We start from the raw sequence: 18297 nt of genomic DNA on the forward strand, positions 1-18297 counted from the left end.
TCTACCTTTGGGCTACAGCTTTGGAAAATGTCCAGAGGAACTCTGGTGTCTATAGGAAAGAACCAGTTATACTTCTATACACAATGGCTGCCATATGTGCTGTTTGGGCTGGTACATTGTGACCAGTGGCTCACTGATGGTGACCAATGCCTCCAGAATGACGCAGGTGTTCTTCCCCAAACTGTCGTCATTTTACACGTTGCCTCTGATCCTGGCTGAACACACAGACTGCAGAGCACACAATGTAGTACACACTAACATATAATAAAGGATATGGTCATCTTTTCCACAAACTTGTCCTTCTCGTCTTTAGCTGGTGGGAAGTTCTCGATGTCCCGCTGGAGATCTGCAACTTGCTTCTTCATTTGGTCCAAATTCTTCTGCAAAGTTTCTGCAGACACTATAACGGCAGGAAACGGGAAGGAATGGAACACACATTCTAGGTAGAACACTGACATGTAACTCTGCGACCAATCCTCTTGTACTAATCTACTCAATGCCCGTCCCCGGCACACTAAAAGACTCTTACCCCAATTAGCATAGTAGACCCTTCGGTGTTTAGCAAGCTAATCAACCCAGCTAGCATGCTAAGGGTCCCTGTATGCTAATTACGCCCGCTGCAGCCCCCAGGACCAGTGCAGGAGTGGAGGGGAAGGCTGGCACGGGAGTGACAGCGTGCATACAGTGTGCTTTTCACGATTCCCGGGATGGATCAAGGTATTGTATTAAGCCAACGTTACTCATAAGACAACCTGTCACAATGGTGACATTGGTGGTCATTCCGAGTTGATCGCAGCCAGCAACTTTTTGCTGCTGCTGCGATCAATAGTCCACACCTATGGGGGAGTGTATTTTAGCTTAGCAGGGCTGCGATCACTTGTGCAGTCCTGCTAAGCTAAAAAAATTCAAACAAAACTAGACTAGCCCTGGACATACTTACCCTGTGCGATGGATCCAGCGATGATGGGGCCAGCTTTGACGTCACACCTCCGCCCTCCGTTGTCCTGGACACGCCTGCGTTTTACTCACCACTCCCCGAAAACGGCTCCAAACGGTCCGGATCCGCCCATCCACGCCTCCTTCCTCTCAATCTTCTTAGCGGTCGACGCTGCAACCGCTTCTGTCGGTAGCCGCGGCGTAACCCGGCGATGGACGCACACTGCACCCGCACATTCCGCACCCGTTCGCACCGCAGCGAAATACCGCTGCGTGCGAACGGGTCGGAATGACCCCCATTATGTATAACATAGCTATAAAGGTTATAAAAGGTACTTGCCAGTCACTTTAAGAAAAACAAACAAGCGTGGCTGTATAGTGGAGGACTGCATGCGACTCGCAGTCACAGATGTGTCACCATAAATGGTGGCTGCAGTCGCAACAAACGGTCCCGGTCTCTCTGGAAGGGACAAAACTTCTCTGTTCACTTTGCACTGATCAATTTGGTGTGCGACATATGTGCACCTGTGTCTGCAACTGTGCAAGAAGTGCTGCGATGCAGCGGTTACAGCTTTTTCTCGCTCAAAGTTCCGTTGCGCTTCATCTGTGACTTTGTATGTGTTTAGAACATAGGGGTTTATGTACTAAGACTTTGGGGTCTATTCATGAAGCAGTGATAAGAGTGGAGAAGTGAGCCAGGGGAGAAGTTGCCCATGACAACCAATCGGCATTGATGTAACATTTTATAATTTGCATACTATACAGTTGTACGGAGCAGCTGATTGGTTGCCATGGGCAACTTCTCCACAGGCTCACTACTACACTCTTTTCACTGCTTCATGAATAGACCCCTTTGAGAAAGATAAAATGGAGAGAGATAACGTACTATCCAATCAGCTCCTAAATGTCATATTTCAAACACAGCCTGTAAACATGACAGTTAGGAGCTGATTGGCTGAAGTCTCAGCCCAGCGTCTGTAGTGTACGGTGAGTAGTGTTTCGCCTGCGATGTGAATTATATGCAGAATTTTAAAGAAATTAAAAGACTGTACGCTACACCTTACAGAGCAGCACAGTTGCGCCGTGTGTCTCACGCTGTATGACGTATAGACACTAAGTGTATGAGGTCACATCTGTACCTTGGTCCAGATCATAAGCAAGTAACACAAATAAATCATTAAAAACTGGCATCATACCCCCTCCGTACATCCCCAGTCACTGCTAGACAGTGTGTTTGATTTTCTACTATAAACTAAAATAAACTGAATTACACAACTTCCCAAAACCTGCGTTCACCACTCTATTAGATAAAAATAATCTTTCTTCTGCGAGTGCGGAGGCCTTTCCCACGTCGCAGCCGGTCTATGACAGCCGATTCCCACATTGGAGCTTGTGATTCATTGCAGTTGGACATCGATCCAACTGAAAATAAGATTTTACTCACCGGTAAATCTATTTCTCGTAGTCCATAGTGGATGCTGGGGACTCCGTAAGGACCATGGGGAATAGACGGCTCCGCAGGAGACTGGGCACATCCAAAGAAAGCTTTAGGACTATCTGGTGTGCACTGGCTCCTCCCCCTATGACCCTCCTCCAAGCCTCAGTTAGGACACTGTGCCCGGAAGAGCTGACACAATAAGGAAGGATTTTGAATCCCGGGTAAGACTCATACCAGCCACACCAATCACACCGTATAACTCGTGATAGGAACCCCGGTTAACAGTATGATAACAATGGAACCTCTGAATAGATGGTTCGCAATAACAACCCGATTTGTGTAACAATAACTATTTACAAGTATTGCAGACAATCCGCACTTGGGATGGGCGCCCAGCATCCACTACGGACTACGAGAAATAGATTTACCGGTGAGTAAAATCTTATTTTCTCTGACGTCCTAGTGGATGCTGGGGACTCCTTAAGGACCATGGGGATTATACCAAAGCTCCCAAACGGGTGGGAGAGAGCGGATGACTCTGCAGCACCGAATGAGAGAACTCAAGGTCCTTCTCAGCCAGGGTATCAAATTTGTAGAATTTTGCAACGTGTTTGCCCCTGACCAAGTAGCAGCTCGGCCAAGTTGTAAAGCCGAGACCCCACGGGCAGCCGCCCAAGATGAGCCCCCTTCCATGTGGAATGGGCTTTTACAGATTTAGGCTGCGGTAGTCCCACCGCAGAATGCGCAAGCTGAATAGTGCTACAAATCCAGCGCGCTATAGTCTGCTTAGAAGCAGGAGCACCCAGCATGTTGGGTGCATCTAGGATAAACAGCGAGTCAGTTTTCCTGACTCCAGCCGTCCTGGAAATATAATTTTTCAGGGCCCTGACTACGTCCAGTAACTTGGAATCCTCCAGGTCCCTAGTAGCCGCAGGCACCACAATAGGTTGGTACAAGTGAAAACCTGATACCACCTTCGGGAGAAAGTGAGGACGAGTCCTCAACTCTGCCCTATCCATATGGAAAGTCAGGTAAGGGCTTTTTTATGACAAAGCCGCCAATTCTGACACATGCCTGGCCGAAGCCAGAGCCAACACATGACCACTTTTCATGTGAGATATTTCAAATCCACGGTCTTAAGTGGCTCAAACCAATGTGATTCCAGGAACTTCAAAACCACATTGAGATCCCAAGGTGCCACTGGGTCACAAAAAAAAAAAGGGGCTGAACATGCAGCACTCCCTTACAACGTCTGAACTTCAGGCTGACATCCTTCCTGGCTTTGATCAGGATAAGAATGACTTCCTCCGGAATGCCTTTTTCACTCAGGATCCGGTGTTCAACCGCCATGCCGTCAATGCAGCCGCGGTAAGTCTTTGAACAGACAGGGCCCCTGCTGCAGCAGATCCTGTCTGAGTGGCAGAGGCCATGGGTCCTCTGAGATCAACTCCTGAAGTTCCAGGTACCAAGCCCTTCTTGGCCAATCCGGAACAATGAGTATAGTTCTTACTCCTCTTTTCCTTATTATCCTCAGTACCTTGGGTATGAGAGGGAGAGGAGGGAACACATAAACCGACTGGTACACCCGCGGTGTCACTAGAGCGTCCACAGCGATCGCCTGAGGTTCTCTTGACCTGGCGCAATATCTTTTTTATTGAGGCGGGACGCCAGCATGTCCACCTGTGGTCTTTCCCAACGGTTTAACAGCATTTGGAAGACTTCTGGATGAAGTCCCTATTCTCCCGGGTGGAGTCTACTGCGGAAGTCTGCTTCCCAGTTGTCCACTCCTGGAATGAACACTGCTGCCAGTGCTACCACGTGATTTTCCGCCCAACGGGGAATCCTTGTGGCTTCTGCCATTGCCCTCCTGCTTCTTGTGCCGCCCTGCCTGTTTACATGGGCGAGCGCCGTGATGTTGTCTGATTGGATCAGTACGGCTGGTTTTGAAGCAGGGGCCTTGTTTGGCTTACGGCCTTGTAAAGGGCTCTTAGCTCCAGAAAATTTATGTGAAGTGAAATCTCCTGTTTGGACCACAGTCCTTGGAATTTTACTCCCTGTGTGACTGCACCCCAGCCCCGAAGGCTGGCATCCGTGTTTACCAGGACCCAGTCCTGTATTCCGAATCTGCGGCCCTCTAGTAGATGAGCCCTCTGCAGCCACCACCGCAGCGACACCCTGGTTCTTGCCGACCGGGTTATCCGCTGCTGTATCTGGAGATGGGACCCGGACCATTTGTCCAACAGGTCCCACTGGAAAATCCTTGCGTGGAACTTTCCGAATGGAATTTCTTCGTACGAAGCTACCATTTTTCCCAGGACTCGTGTGCATTGATGTACCGACACCTGTCCCGGTCTTAGGAGGTTTCTGACTAGAGATGACAACTCCTCGGCTTTTTCCATTGGAAGAAACACTTTTTTCTGGTCTGTTTCCAGAATCATTCCCAGGAACAGAAGACGTGTCGTCGGGACCAGCTGTGACTTTGGAATTGAGAATCCAGTCCTGCTGTTGCAGCACTTCCCGAGAAAGTGCTACCCCCTTACCAACTGTTCCTTGGACCTCGCCTTTATCAGGAGATCGTCCAAGTACGGGATAATTAAAACTCCCTTCTTGCGAAGGAGTATCATCATTTCGGTCATTACCCATGGTAAAGACCCTCGGTGCCGTGGATAATCCAAACGGCAGCGTCTGGAACTGATAGTGACAGTCCGGTACCACAATCTTGAGGTACTCCTGGTGAGGAGGGTAAATGGGGACATGCAGGTAAGTATCCTTGATGTCCAGAGAGACCCTGTAATCCCCCTCGTCCAGGATCGCAATAATCGCCCTGAGCGATTCCATCTTGAACTTGAATCTTTTGTTATATGTGTTAAAGGATTTTAAATTTAAGATGGGTCTCACCGAACCGTCCGGTTTCGGTACCACAAACATTGTGGAAAAGTAACCCTTTTCCTGTTGAAGGAGGGGTACCTTGATAATCACTTGCTGTGAATACAGTTTTTTGGATAGCCAATAACACTGCCTCCCTGGCAGAGGTAGTTGCCGGTAAGGCAGATTTTAGGAAACGGCAGGGGGGAAACGTCTCTAATTCCAGCCTGTACCTCTGAGATACTGTTTGAAGAACCCAGGGATCCACCTGTGAGAGAGCCCACTGTGCGCTGAAAATTTCTGAGACGGGCCCCCACCGTACCCGGGTCCGCCTGAGCAGCCCCAGCGTCATGCTGTGGACTTACCGGACGCAGGGGAGGACTTCTGCTCCCGGGAACTAGCTGTGTGCTGCAGCTTTTTCCCTCTACCTTTTCCTCTTGGCAGAAAAGATGAGCCTCTAGCCCTCTACTTTTCTGGGGCCGAAGGGACTGTACCTGATAATACAGTGCTTACTTTTGCTGTGGGGTAGCTTGTGGCAAAAGTTTTGATTTCCCAGCTGTAGCTGTGGAAACGAGGTCTGAAAGACCATCCCCAAACAGTTCCACCCCCTTCTAGGGCAAACTTCCATGTGCCGTTTTGAATCGGCATCGCCCGACCATTGCCGAGTCCATAACCCCCGTCTGGCGGCAATGGTTTTACATAGCGCTTATTAGTGATGCCAGTCGGCAAATATCCCTCTGTGCATCACGCATGTATAAGACAGCGTCTTTTATATGCTCTATTTTCAGCAAAATATTGTCCCTATCTATAGTATAAATATTATCCGACAGGGAATCTGACCACGCAGCTGCCGCACTGCACATCCATGCCGAGGCAATAGCAGGTCTCAATATAATGCCCGTGTGTGTGTATATAGCTTTAAGGGTAGTTTTCTGCTTTCTATCAGCAGGTCCTTCAGGGCGGCCGTATCCGTGACGGTAGTGCCACCTTTTTTAATAAGAGTGTAACCGCTTTATCTACCCTAGGGGTTATTTCCCAACGTGACCTATCCTCTGGCGGAAAAGGGTACGCTGCTTAGAAATTATCAATTTCTTATCGGGGGAAGTCCACGCTTCCTCGCACACCTCATATCAATTCCTCAGATGCAGGAAAACTACTGGTAGTTTTCTGTCACCAAACATAATACCCTTTTTTGTGGTATCTGGGGTATTATCAGAAATGTGTAATACATTTTTCATTGCCTCAATCATGTAACGGGTGGCCCTATTGGAAGGTACACTAGTCTCATCGTCTTCGACACTGGAGTCGGTATCCGTGTCAACATCTGTGTCTGCCATCTGAGGTAGCGGGCGTTTTAGAGCCCCTGATGACATGTGAGACGCTTGGACAGGCACAAGCTGAGCAGCCGGCTGTCCTATGTCGTCAAACCTTTTATGTAAGGAGTTGACACTGTCAACGTAATTCCTTCCATAAGTCCATCCACACCGGTGTCGACCCCGCAGGGGGTGACATCCCATTCACAGGCATTTGCTCCGCCTCCACATCATTATCCTCATCATACATGTCGACACAGCAGTACCGACACACAGCACACACACAGGGAATGCTCTGACAGAGGACAGGACCCCACAAAGCCCTTTGGGGAGACAGAGGGAGAGTATGCCAGCACACACCAGAGCGCTATATATCACAGGGATATCACCTATAGAGAGTGTTTTCCCTTATAGCTGCATAATATATATATATATACTGCGCCTAATTTGTGCCCCCTCTCTCTTTTTAACCCTTTTCTGTAGTGCAGGACTGCAGGGGAGAGCCAGGGAGCGATCCCTCCAGCAGAGCTGTGAGGGAAAATGGCGCCAGTGTGCTGAGGGAGATGGCTGCGCCCCTTTTTCGGCGGGCTTTCTCCCGCTATTGTAAAAGTTCTGGCAGGGGTTAATAAACACCTATATAGCCCCTGGGGCTATATATGGTGTCAGTTCACCAGCCAAGGTGTTAATATTGCTGCTCAGGGCGCCCCCCCCCCCAGCACCCTGCACCCATCAGTGACCGCAGTGTGTGGTGTGCATGAGGAGCAATGGCGCACAGCTGCAGTGCTGTGCGCTACCTTAGAGAAGACAGAAGTCTTCAGCCGCCGATTTTCCGGACCACCTTCTTGCTTCTGGCTCTGTAAGGGGGACGGCGGCGCGGCTCCGGGAACGGACGACGAGGTCGGGTCCTGTGTTCGATCCCTCTGGAGCTAATGGTGTCCAGTAGCCTAAGAAGCCCAAGCTACCACCACTTAGGTAGGATCGCTTCTTCTCCCCTTAGTCCCTCGTAGCAGTGAGTCTGTTGCCAGCAGGTCTCACTGAAAATAAAAAACCTAACATATACTTTCTTCCTAGGAGCTCAGGAGAGCCCCTAGTGTGCATCCAGCTCAGCCGGGCACAGAAATCTAACTGAGGCTTGGAGGAGGGCCATAGGGGGAGGAGCCAGTGCACACCAGATAGTCCTAAAGCTTTCTTTAGATGTGCCCAGTCTCCTGCGGAGCCGTCTATTCCCCATGGTCCTTACGGAGTCCCCAGCATCCACTAGGACGTCAGAGAAATGTATTGTAAAGTTATTGCTATGGTCAAGTTAAACCATAGTGGAACCACTGAGGGTGGTATATACAGTAGTACATCCCTCCTAGACATTACCAAAACTTTCACCAGATAGCACTAAGCGGTCTATTCATGAAGCAGTGAAAAGTGAGTTAGTGGAGCAATTGCCCATGGCAACCAATCAGCTGCTCTGTATAACAGTATGCAAATTAGGCAACTTCTCCACTGGCTCACTTCTCCACACTTTTCACTGCTTCATGAATAGATCCCTTAGTGCTATCTGGTGAAAATCTCTTACACGGTTATTTCTTTTGCAATGGCGTAAATATACACAATACCCACTGCCCTTGTAAAGTGCTTAAAGCCCTATAGCGACAGTGCAGATCTTTTATAAAGGACAAGCCAGCTATTCAGCAGCACACGTACAGACCTGGGCCCACTGTGTATACTTGCTGCTGAGTAAAATATTTTTATTTGTGGGGGAGTAGGGATTGCAAAGGTAAAAGGGTAGGAGTCGGGTGGAGGAAAGGTGATCCAACTGACGTAAGGAAGAGCAACAGAGCTGGCCGCCTTTCCATAAAGCAGTACAGAACACATTTTAGCTGAGCAAGGCTGTACTAAGGGGTAGGGCTATCACAGTTCTAGGCAGCAACCCCTTTCCCACCTCATTAACTGGTCTCAGCACGGAGATTGTGCACCAGTCCTGCACTGAAGAACCTGGGGGTAGGTGACCACACTTATGGTCACCTTGTTTTACAGCAGAAACCCTACTAAACTGTATAAGGATTTAATGGCGCCATTTTTCTATTTTTGTTCTTGTTTTCATTACACAGCGCGGCATCTGCTCCTGAGTGGAGGTAACGGTCGATCATTTGCTGTTCTCTGCTATTCGGCCACATACGCTTTCATGGAGTGACTGACAGTCACTTCTCAGACCACAGATGCAGCCAATTCATTCAATTAAAATAATGGTTTTACTTACTGTCTGTCATTCAGCATAAACCTCATACATCTACAATGTCTCACAAGCAATTATTGTGGTTATCCACAGCAATGTATGTAAGACTTATCCATAGTAAGGTGTAGAACCTGAACATTACACAGGGAGGACTAGCACCGCAGGGGCTATGGGATAACTGCAGAATCACCCCCATTTAAAGGATAATTCTATGTTCCAGACATCTGTATTTTCAACTGGGCACTTTTAACGTAATATACAAAGGAAAATAAGTGCAGGTGGATCGAGATGACACAAATACCTCTGCTGGCTTTTTCTACATGGACCATCTCATCCGGGAACTTTAATACGTCGGGGAAATCTTGTTCGCAGGTTTCGACCAGGAAGTGTAAGAGTGTGGTCTTCTGGTCAGCTGACTTGGTATCTTTTAACTGGAAAAACACATAGTAAGAAATGCTCAGTTCACACATCATTGCACCGGTGTACACGGGTTTGTCACCAAAGCACAAGAGTTTTGTAATCAGCCACTCCTGTCCCCACTAGAGATGAGCGGGTTCGGTTTTACTCGCTTCTCAAAACGGCATCTTATTGGCTCACGGATGTCACTTGTTTTGGATAGCCAATCAAAATAATCCGGATAAAACCGAACTGGCGTTAATTCTGGCGTTACATCCGAACCCGCTCATCTCTAGTCCCCGTGACGCTGCAAGTCAGGCGGGTCTTCTCACTGGCCCGTGGTGACCTCATGCAGCAGCGGCTGTGTGGAGGTCAGCATGGCTAGCACCAGGTTCAACTATGATAGGGCTCTACTTGTAGTTATCTGCACTGGATTCCGCATGCCAGGTGTCAGTGCAAAGCCCCCGGGACTTGTGCAGGATAAGAGAGGGTGCAAGTGGGGAGCAACTGGCACTAGTTATTTGTTTCTAGCTCAGGCTTGTCCAACCTGCGGCCCGCGGGCCGCATGCGGCTCAAGTCGGCTAGTAATGCGGCCCAGGAGCAGCGCTGCAGCAGAGGTTTTTTTTTTTTTTTTTCCGAGTACGGACACCACATGTGAGGCTGAGCCGGCCCCAGCAGGCTGTCAGCACATCCTGATTGGATTGCTGCTGCTGGGACCAGCACCAGCTCACGCCCTCTCCGCTGTCAGTCACAGTGTAGCCTTCCTCCGCTGCATAGCGGCACACGTGACTGAGCAGCGCGAGAGTAGAGGAGCCCAGCGGAGAAGTTGGTTGTACAAGAACACGTAAGTGAGCCGGGGGTGGGTGTCTGTCCGTGGCCGCGCCGCTGTACAGTGTCCCGGGGGGGGAGGAATCAAGATCTGAAGTCCTGCGCCGCTGTACAGTGTCCGGGGAAGGGGGGGGGGAATCAAGATCTGAAGTCCTGCGCCGCTGTACAGTGTCGGGGAAGGGGAAATCAAGATCTGAAGTCCTGCGCCGCTGTACAGTGTCCGGGGAAGGGGGGGGGGGGGGGGGAATCAAGATCTGAAGTCCGTGGCCGCGGCCTGCGCCGCTGTACAGTGTCCTGTACAGACGTCCCTCCCGTAGTACAGCAGAGAGGAGCGGCGGACGCAGACGAAGGCAGCGCTGCAGGAGCGGTAAGTATGTGTCTGTGTGTGTTTTTTTTACAGCTACAAGGGGCACAGTACAAGGGCGCAGGTACAAGGGGCACAGTACAAGGGGGCAGCTACAGGGCCACAACTACAAGGGGCACAGTACAAGGGGGCAGCTACAAGGGGCACAGTACAAGGGCGCAGCTACAAGGGGCACAGTACAAGGGCGCAGCTACAAGGGGCACAGTACAAGGGGGCAGCTACAGGGCCACAAATACAAGGGGCACAGTACAAGGGGGCAGCTACAAGGGGCACAGTACAAGGGTGCAGCTACAAGGGGCACAGTACAAGGGGGCAGCTACAGGGCCACAAATACAAGGGGCACAGTACAAGGGGGCAGCTACAAGGGGCACAGTACAAGGGGGCAGCTACAGGGCCACAACTACAAGGGGCACAGTACAAGGGGGCAGCTACAGGGGCACAGTACAAGGGGGCAGCTACAGGGCCACAACTACAAGGGGCACAGTACAAGGGGGCAGCTACAAGGGGCACAGTACAAGGGGGCAGCTACAGGGGCACAGTACAAGGGGGCAGCTACAGGGCCACAACTACAAGGGGCACAGTACAAGGGGGCAGCTACAGGGCCACAATTACAAGGGGCACAGTACAAGGGGGCAGCTACAAGGGGCACAGTACAAGGGTGCAGCTACAGGGCCACAACTACAAGGGGCACAGTACAAGGGGGCAGCTACAGGGCCACAACTACAAGGGGCACAGTACAAGGGGGCAGCTACAAGGGGCACAGTACAAGGGGGCAGCTACAGGGCCACAACTACAAGGGGCACAGTACAGGGGGGCAGCTACAGGGCTACAACTACAAGGGGCACAACTACAAGGGGCGCAGCTACAGGGGCACAACTACAAGGGGCACAGTACAAGGGGCACAGTACAAGGGGCACAGCTACAGGGGCACAACTACAAGGGGCGCAGCTACAGGGGCACAACTACAAGGGGCGAACGTCTTCCCGCGTCAGTGAGGGCATAATATTCATTCATTCGTTTGTAAGTATAATTTTCATTTTTATAGGTACCGACCCTTGTGGATTCTACTGGACAAGTGGACGTGACCGGCGTGGGATGTAGGTAAGTAATCTGTCTCTCATTCAGGTATCGTTACTGTTATTTTATTTTATGTGCGGCCCAAACCAAATTTTCATCTTCTAATGTGGCCCAGGGAAGGTGAAAGGTTGGACACCCCTGTTCTAGCTGGAAGGGACTGCATTTAGCACCCAGAACAATGTAATCGTTTTTCTTACTCTTCCCCTGAATCCCAACATCTCCTCCCAAAAATCTGTGACATATAGTTAATATTAAGTGTGATTATTCTCTCACAAGACAGCGGATTGCAGACGTAACCAGGGATCAGTAGGACTTCAATGTGTCCGTGGTATGACACCATGGCTAGGTGATACGGTCATTAGGTCTACCACTATTGGTCGACATGCATTAGGTCGACAGGGTTTCTAGATCAACATGACAAATGGTCGACATGAGTTTTTCACAATTTTTTTCATTTATTCATTCTTTTCATATTCAGCGATCCACGTGGACTACAATTGGGAACGGTAACCTGCGCAGAGCGCAGTGAGACACCTTGCCCAAAGCATAGCGAGCCATGCGAGGGGACACGGTGCACTAATTGGGGTTCCCGGTCACTCTATGAAGAAAACAAAACAAAAAATAAATAAATGTCATGTCGACCTTTTGTTATGTCGACCTAGACCATGTCGCCCTAGAAACCCTGTCGACCTACTGCATGTCAACCAATAGTGGTCAACCTAATGACTGTCGACCTAAGTGTGGTCGACCCAATTACATACCCATGGCTAGATACAGAGAGGTCCCAAAAAGAGGATTTTGGTACTTACCAGGTAAATCCTTTTCTTTGAATCCATAGGGGGCACTGGAGTACTCTTGGGATATGGACGGGCGTAGCCGAACAAAGGCACTGAATATTCAAATTTAGGACCCTCCCCCCCCTCCATATCCCCAAGTACCTCAGTGTACTTTGCCAGTGTTTTTTACTGAGCGAACAGGATATAGAGAGGTTGACAATGGAGAATCCCTATAACATAACGGACAACCACAAAGTTGATCCGTAACCTTATTGTCAACTAAACAGTTGACACCTTAACCGATAGAACTTTATAATTTGAGCCAATCGGTGAAAATGTGTTACCATAAGCTCCTTTGAGCTTAATACCACCCAAATAAAATTTGTTCACTAAGCTCCCTTGAGCTTAAAACAACCCAGGTAAAACTGCTCTGGGTGGGCGTCCAGTGCCCCCTATGGATTCAAAGAAAAGGATTTACCTGGTAAGTACCAAAATCCTATTTTCTTTATCATCCACTAGGGGTCACTGGAGTACTCTTGGGACGTACCAAAGCTTCCCTCGTGGGCGGGAGAGCTGTTTGATACTTGTAACAGTAGGCAGGCCAAAGCTAAATGCTGATGGCGCCACCATTAATAACGTATAAACGTGCACAAACGTGGTGCACTGAAGGCTATGTAGCCGCGTCGTAGACGCTCCACGACCCGCTGGGTCTGACATTCCCACAGAACCTGTGGGATGAGCTATTACTGACGTAGGCGATTGTAACTTAGCCTTAAAGTAAGCCTGACTTGTAGTCATTATTATTATCCAACTGGATAATGTCTGCTGAGAAACTGGCTAACCCCAGTTGGCAGCATCATAGAGACCAAACAACGTATTCATATCACGTACTGTAGACGTTTGGTACATATATAAACGCGTAATGCGTGTACCACATTCCGAATTCTAGAATGTGCTGTCCCCACAGGAACCACTATTGGTATATTGATGTGAAGAATACGAAAGCGGATTTCGTCCGAAGATCTGCTTTGTCATGAGAAACTGAAATACGGTGGCTTGGAATACAAGGCACCCAAATATGAAAACAAAACCCTTGCCGAAGCACCCTTGCCGAAGGCAAGGCTAGAAGAAAAATGTTTTCCAAAGTGAGAAACTTAATTCTCATTTGTTGTAAAGGTTCAAAAAATATGAAACTTAATTCCCCTTTGTTGAAAGGGTTCCAAAATATGAAAACTGTAATAAATCTGAACCCAACCTCAAATCGCCTGGCGCTGTAGGTGGGATAAATAGAGTCTGAACTTTGGTGACACCTTGTAGAAAGATGTTTACAGACGCAAATAGAGACAAACGTCTTTGAAAATACGTTTACCACACAGATACCTGCACTGTTAGTGCAGATGAACGCAGTTTTCCATCCCATCCCGTTTAACAGAATACGGGTACTTGAAGTATGATGTTGGAAACTTCCGAGGTTTACAACCTATGTAAGCACACGAAATTTTTTAATAATGAGCTGCCTTAAGCGGCTTACTATTTCGTTACATGGTTGGTATAACCGATACTGTAATGCTCTATTTTTTTTAAGAGGGCGGTCTTATGGAACGCTTCACGAATTTGCGTGTCATCCTTGCGCAGGGGCCATGCTAATCTTCTCTGTATCGTTCCAATTTTAGTATATGTGCTGCCGAAGCGAGCACTGAACCCTCACCCCGTCAACCGCAGCTGCGGTACATAGATAATAGGTACATAGGTAACTATGGGTAAAAGAACGTTCCCTGATGTAACAGGTTGGACGTATTATGAGCGGGCCAAGATCGTGTGCAAGTATTCCTTGAAAAATCGAGAAGCAAACTTCTCCGAAACCCATGAGATACCACGAGTATGACTGTGACGAACTGTCTTCTGATCCGTTTTGGCAACGAAGAGAGAAGCGGAAAATGGTGGAGCCCGATACACGATGCTGAATGACCCCATGAATGTGATGTACACATACTGAGCTTTTGTAATTGTGGCGAGATGCCATCATGTATACTTGAGGGTAACTCCCTTCTGTGGACTCACATATGAAACACTTCTGGATTTAATGTCCAGTTCCAAGATCCAAACCCTGACGGGTGAGATCGTCTGTCTAACAGATGTCCACTCACGGATGGATCTCTTGACATTTTCACATAATGGCGTTCTGAGCCATTGAAGATTTGAGTTACCTGCCGCATTGCCATGCGGCTTCTTGGTTCTCACTGGTTGTTGAGTATGCAACTGCCGTTGCTTTGTTTGACTGCTTAAGGGCAGCGTGAGCCAGGCATGACAAACAAAATTACATGAAACTCACGGTTGTTCCTCTCCACAGAAATCTTTAGCAAAAAGCGAAAGATTTATTCGTTCTGAAGAGAAACCAGAGTCTATCCGTGGTCAGACTGAAAGCGAATCCTTTATGGCATTGTAAAATGCAGAGAGTTCTAGGACATGTATTGACAGCAATCTGTCGTGTTTTAGAACCTTTGCGCTGATTGTAACTACAAATCCTGACTCTCTGCGACTGTCGTCCAGAGTATATGCACCCTTGTCCCTCTGTGGGAAACGCGAGTGAAGGGTGGGGACCTAAATTGAAAACACATCTTTATTCTTAATAGGTGAATACACCAATGTACCGCTAGTGTGCGTGTTTTGCACTAATTACTAGATGTACTTTCTTGCTGGTGTAGTAGGTAAAAGTCTTTGATTTACCGTATTTATAATCTTACCTAGGAATTGACATCCTTTAGACAAAATTAGATGCGATTGTTTGCGAACTTGATCTGCTATCGCAGTATACCTTAGTAGCGCAAGTTAGAGGAACTTTGTTAATACATAGTTCTTATGTGAGATGAGCTATCATCCCAACATCACATTGGTAAATACCGGAAGCGATAAGCAACGGTAGACATGAAGATCAAATGCAATTATGCAATTTTGTGGCTCCAATAAGCAAATACTAACTGCAGAAAAGCCATTTTCTAACTGTAGTAAATGACTTGCTTATTGATATAGCAACGGAGCTGTTTGGTTTTGCTCAAACAGAGGGGAATAAGTAACTCTGACACTGTTGGCGTACTATTGCCTGGTTTATAAGCCAGCAAAGACTAAATGATCACCTGCCAAACCCTTCGACAGAAGCAGTTTTGTACTTTAAGCTGTAAATAGCTGAGACATATATGAGTTGAAGTCATGAAACCTCGCAAATGTAACATGTAAAGACCCGCTTCCACAATTGTAAAAGAGGTCATCAAACCACTGGTTTGCTGACTGTAACGTCCTGTCGTTACAAGTCTAATGGCTGACTATCATAAAGGGATAAAACGCCGTTACAAGTATACTGTATGCGCTAATGGCTGAATATCATGAAGGGTATCAAATTTAGGAGCAAACAAGCTCTGGCCTTGTCGCGCTTTACTAGCGACAATGAAAATAACCGGCGTTAGCAGAAGCTTTACAGATATACTCTGCAGCTTCTTTTAACAGTGATCGGCATGGTTTCATACATAGCTTCTAGTGACCCAAATGTATCTTGGGTTTTTATAATGTTTGACAGAAACGCATATACCAATGGCGGATCGCATTCTTTTGGAAACGATTATGTATAATTGTCCAAAACCCCGCACTATCTGAGTGCTGGAGTAATGTACCGTTCTTACTCGTAGTTATTGGTGTGAGATTTGACCTATAATCGTGCATTAAATTATAAGACCAGTGAAATAAACCCTCTGGTACCCAAAGGGAAATTGGCCCTTTGGAAAAACTGTCTTTTGTTAGAGCTGGCGGAGTAACTCCGAGACTCCGATTACCGCTCTTTTAATTTGAATTGCCACTGTAATATTTTTAAAAGTATTTTTAGTCTGCACTAGAGCCTTATTCGCTATGTAGACAGACAACATAATTGGCAACAGACAGACACTTGCACGATTATATGGCACATATATATATATATATATATATATATATATATATATGTTATTGCTGAACAGCATATTTATATGAAACTCATGGTTGTTTCTCTGTACGGAAATCTTTAGGAAGCTAAAGTGATCTTTATGTGAAAAGCAGTTCACATGGGCATATGAAACCCGAACCAAATTCCTATTAACACCCCTGCGCCTTCCGGTGGCTTAAAGATGTAGGGCAGGAATGTTCTAGAATTATCCTGACCTAAAAATTTCCACTAACACCCCTGCGCCTCCTTGTGGAGCACAGGTGTATGGCCGGAATGTATAACTGGAAAAACAACAATGATTGAAATGGGCGTCATGCCATGCTTTTACAGAAAATCACAGTACAGGTTACCTGCTGCAGTTTTAATATAGGCTTAATAGCCTATTATACAGATTATACAGTGATAATACAGGTGTATGTAAAATACCTGCATTTAGTTAGCCTCTATTAATATGAACACTGCCTGCAGTGTTATTTTCTTGCAGTCTTAACAGAAAAGAACAGAAAACATGGTTAAACCTGCAATAGGCTATGCCACTGATAGGCCATTGCTAGGCCAAGCCTCATATATATATTATATATATAAAATGTACTTAACCATATAATCACAGTTGATACTGATATTATACACAGTTGTGCTAGCAAACAGCTTCATTATATATTATATATATATAAATTGTGCTGAAACATATAATTCCTGATATTATAGTCCCATGACTTTAAAATTGCTGCACTGCTTGTGATAGTTTGCGCAGCCTATCTTTAACCCATGCAGCCTTCTGCTGCTGCTATGGGCATTACTCCCCCTCCCCCCCCCCCCCCTGCCTCCCCATGTTACCTGCAGCGTACTGGGTTCGGGTGCAGGGAGAGTAGGAGAGCGATAGCAGGAGAGCGCTGTATATAGCGCCGGGGAGCCGTCCGGAAGAGCGGGCGGCGTAGAACACAGTCTCCCTGTGTGCGGCATCAGCAGCGTGCAGTGTCTCATTGAAAGAGCGGCCGGCGTCCGTGAGTGACGTGCGGCCGCTCTTTAGCACACAGGACAGTCTCGGCGGCGCCTTGCAGGGAGAGCAGGAGAGCTGTAGTGGTGCCGGGCCATCAGCGCAGTGAAAGCGGCCGGCGTCTGAGTGACGTGCGGCCGCCCTGCGCGTATCATGAATCCTCGTTAAGCGGGACCTCTTCACTCAGCGGCGGCTACAGCACACAGCAGGGCTACAGTATTACACACAGCAGGGCGGCAGCGTGAGCTGACCGCCCTGACATTCCATACCTTGTGCCGTGTTCATGCTTTTTCATGCTGGCTGTTTCAGCCTCCAGCTTCTCATCTGTGATGGGGCTTCTGCTGTAAGCTCCTTGCAGATGTAGATTCTTCCAGCTCTTTGTCTCATCCTGGCTGTGACGGAGCTTCTTTCTGTAAGCTCCGTTCAGTTTGCAGGAGACAGTGGCTGCCTGTGGCTGTGAGGGTGCTCTTTCTGAAATGTGGCCTTGCCACAAGCCGATGTTCATCTGTGAGCACCGAAAAAACACTGGCAAAGTACACTGAGGTACTTGGGGATATGGAGGGGGGGGGGAGGGTCCTAAATTTGAATATTCAGTGCCTTTGTTCGGCTACGCCCGTCCATATCCCAAGAGTACTCCAGTGACCCCTAGTGGATGATAAAGAAATATAAAAACAATGGGGCAGATGTATTAAGCCTGGAGATGGCATAAAGAAGTGATAAAGTGGTGATAAATACAAGGTGATAACGCACCAGCCAATCAACTCCAATATGTAAATTGACAGTTAAGAGCCGATTGGCTGGTGCATTATCACCTTGCACTTATCACTGGTTTATCACTTCCTTATGCCTTCTCCAGGCTTAATATATCTGCCCCAATGCGAGTTAAGAGACACAAGACCCCTTATGTTGCTCATAACCAGCAGGGAAGGATAACATGAACTATGTCTAGCATACAGAATCCCCTGTGCTAGGTACAATTAGTCAAAGTACATCAGTCCCTATAATCTAGTACTGTATCAGCCATGTAAGGTATTACGGAGATTTTCTTCGTCAGTGATATCCAGCATTGTGATTAACAGATTCTCTTTACCACTGGGGCTGCCGAGGATT

At 47.8% G+C, this 18297-nt stretch overlaps 1 protein-coding gene and 2 non-coding genes across 3 annotated transcripts in view; all 3 read right to left on the reverse strand.

The window, feature by feature from the left end:
- The window catches only part of DIAPH1 (diaphanous related formin 1), a 323613-nt gene that overhangs the window by 36041 nt on the left and 269275 nt on the right, over positions 1 to 18297 (reverse strand). The window contains 2 exon segments of the mRNA XM_063928853.1: positions 272 to 400; positions 9081 to 9210. Of these exon segments, the coding sequence (XP_063784923.1) occupies positions 272 to 400; positions 9081 to 9210 (259 nt within the window).
- LOC134938801 (U6 spliceosomal RNA) lies at positions 13811 to 13917 on the reverse strand. The gene has a single exon (XR_010181266.1). It is a non-coding gene; the product is annotated as a U6 spliceosomal RNA (small nuclear RNA).
- LOC134938722 (U5 spliceosomal RNA) lies at positions 14510 to 14624 on the reverse strand. Its single transcript, XR_010181222.1, has one exon. It is a non-coding gene; the product is annotated as a U5 spliceosomal RNA (small nuclear RNA).

This window comes from Pseudophryne corroboree, chromosome 6 (genome assembly GCF_028390025.1).
Source record: "Pseudophryne corroboree isolate aPseCor3 chromosome 6, aPseCor3.hap2, whole genome shotgun sequence".
Classification (NCBI taxonomy): Eukaryota; Metazoa; Chordata; class Amphibia; order Anura; family Myobatrachidae; genus Pseudophryne; species Pseudophryne corroboree.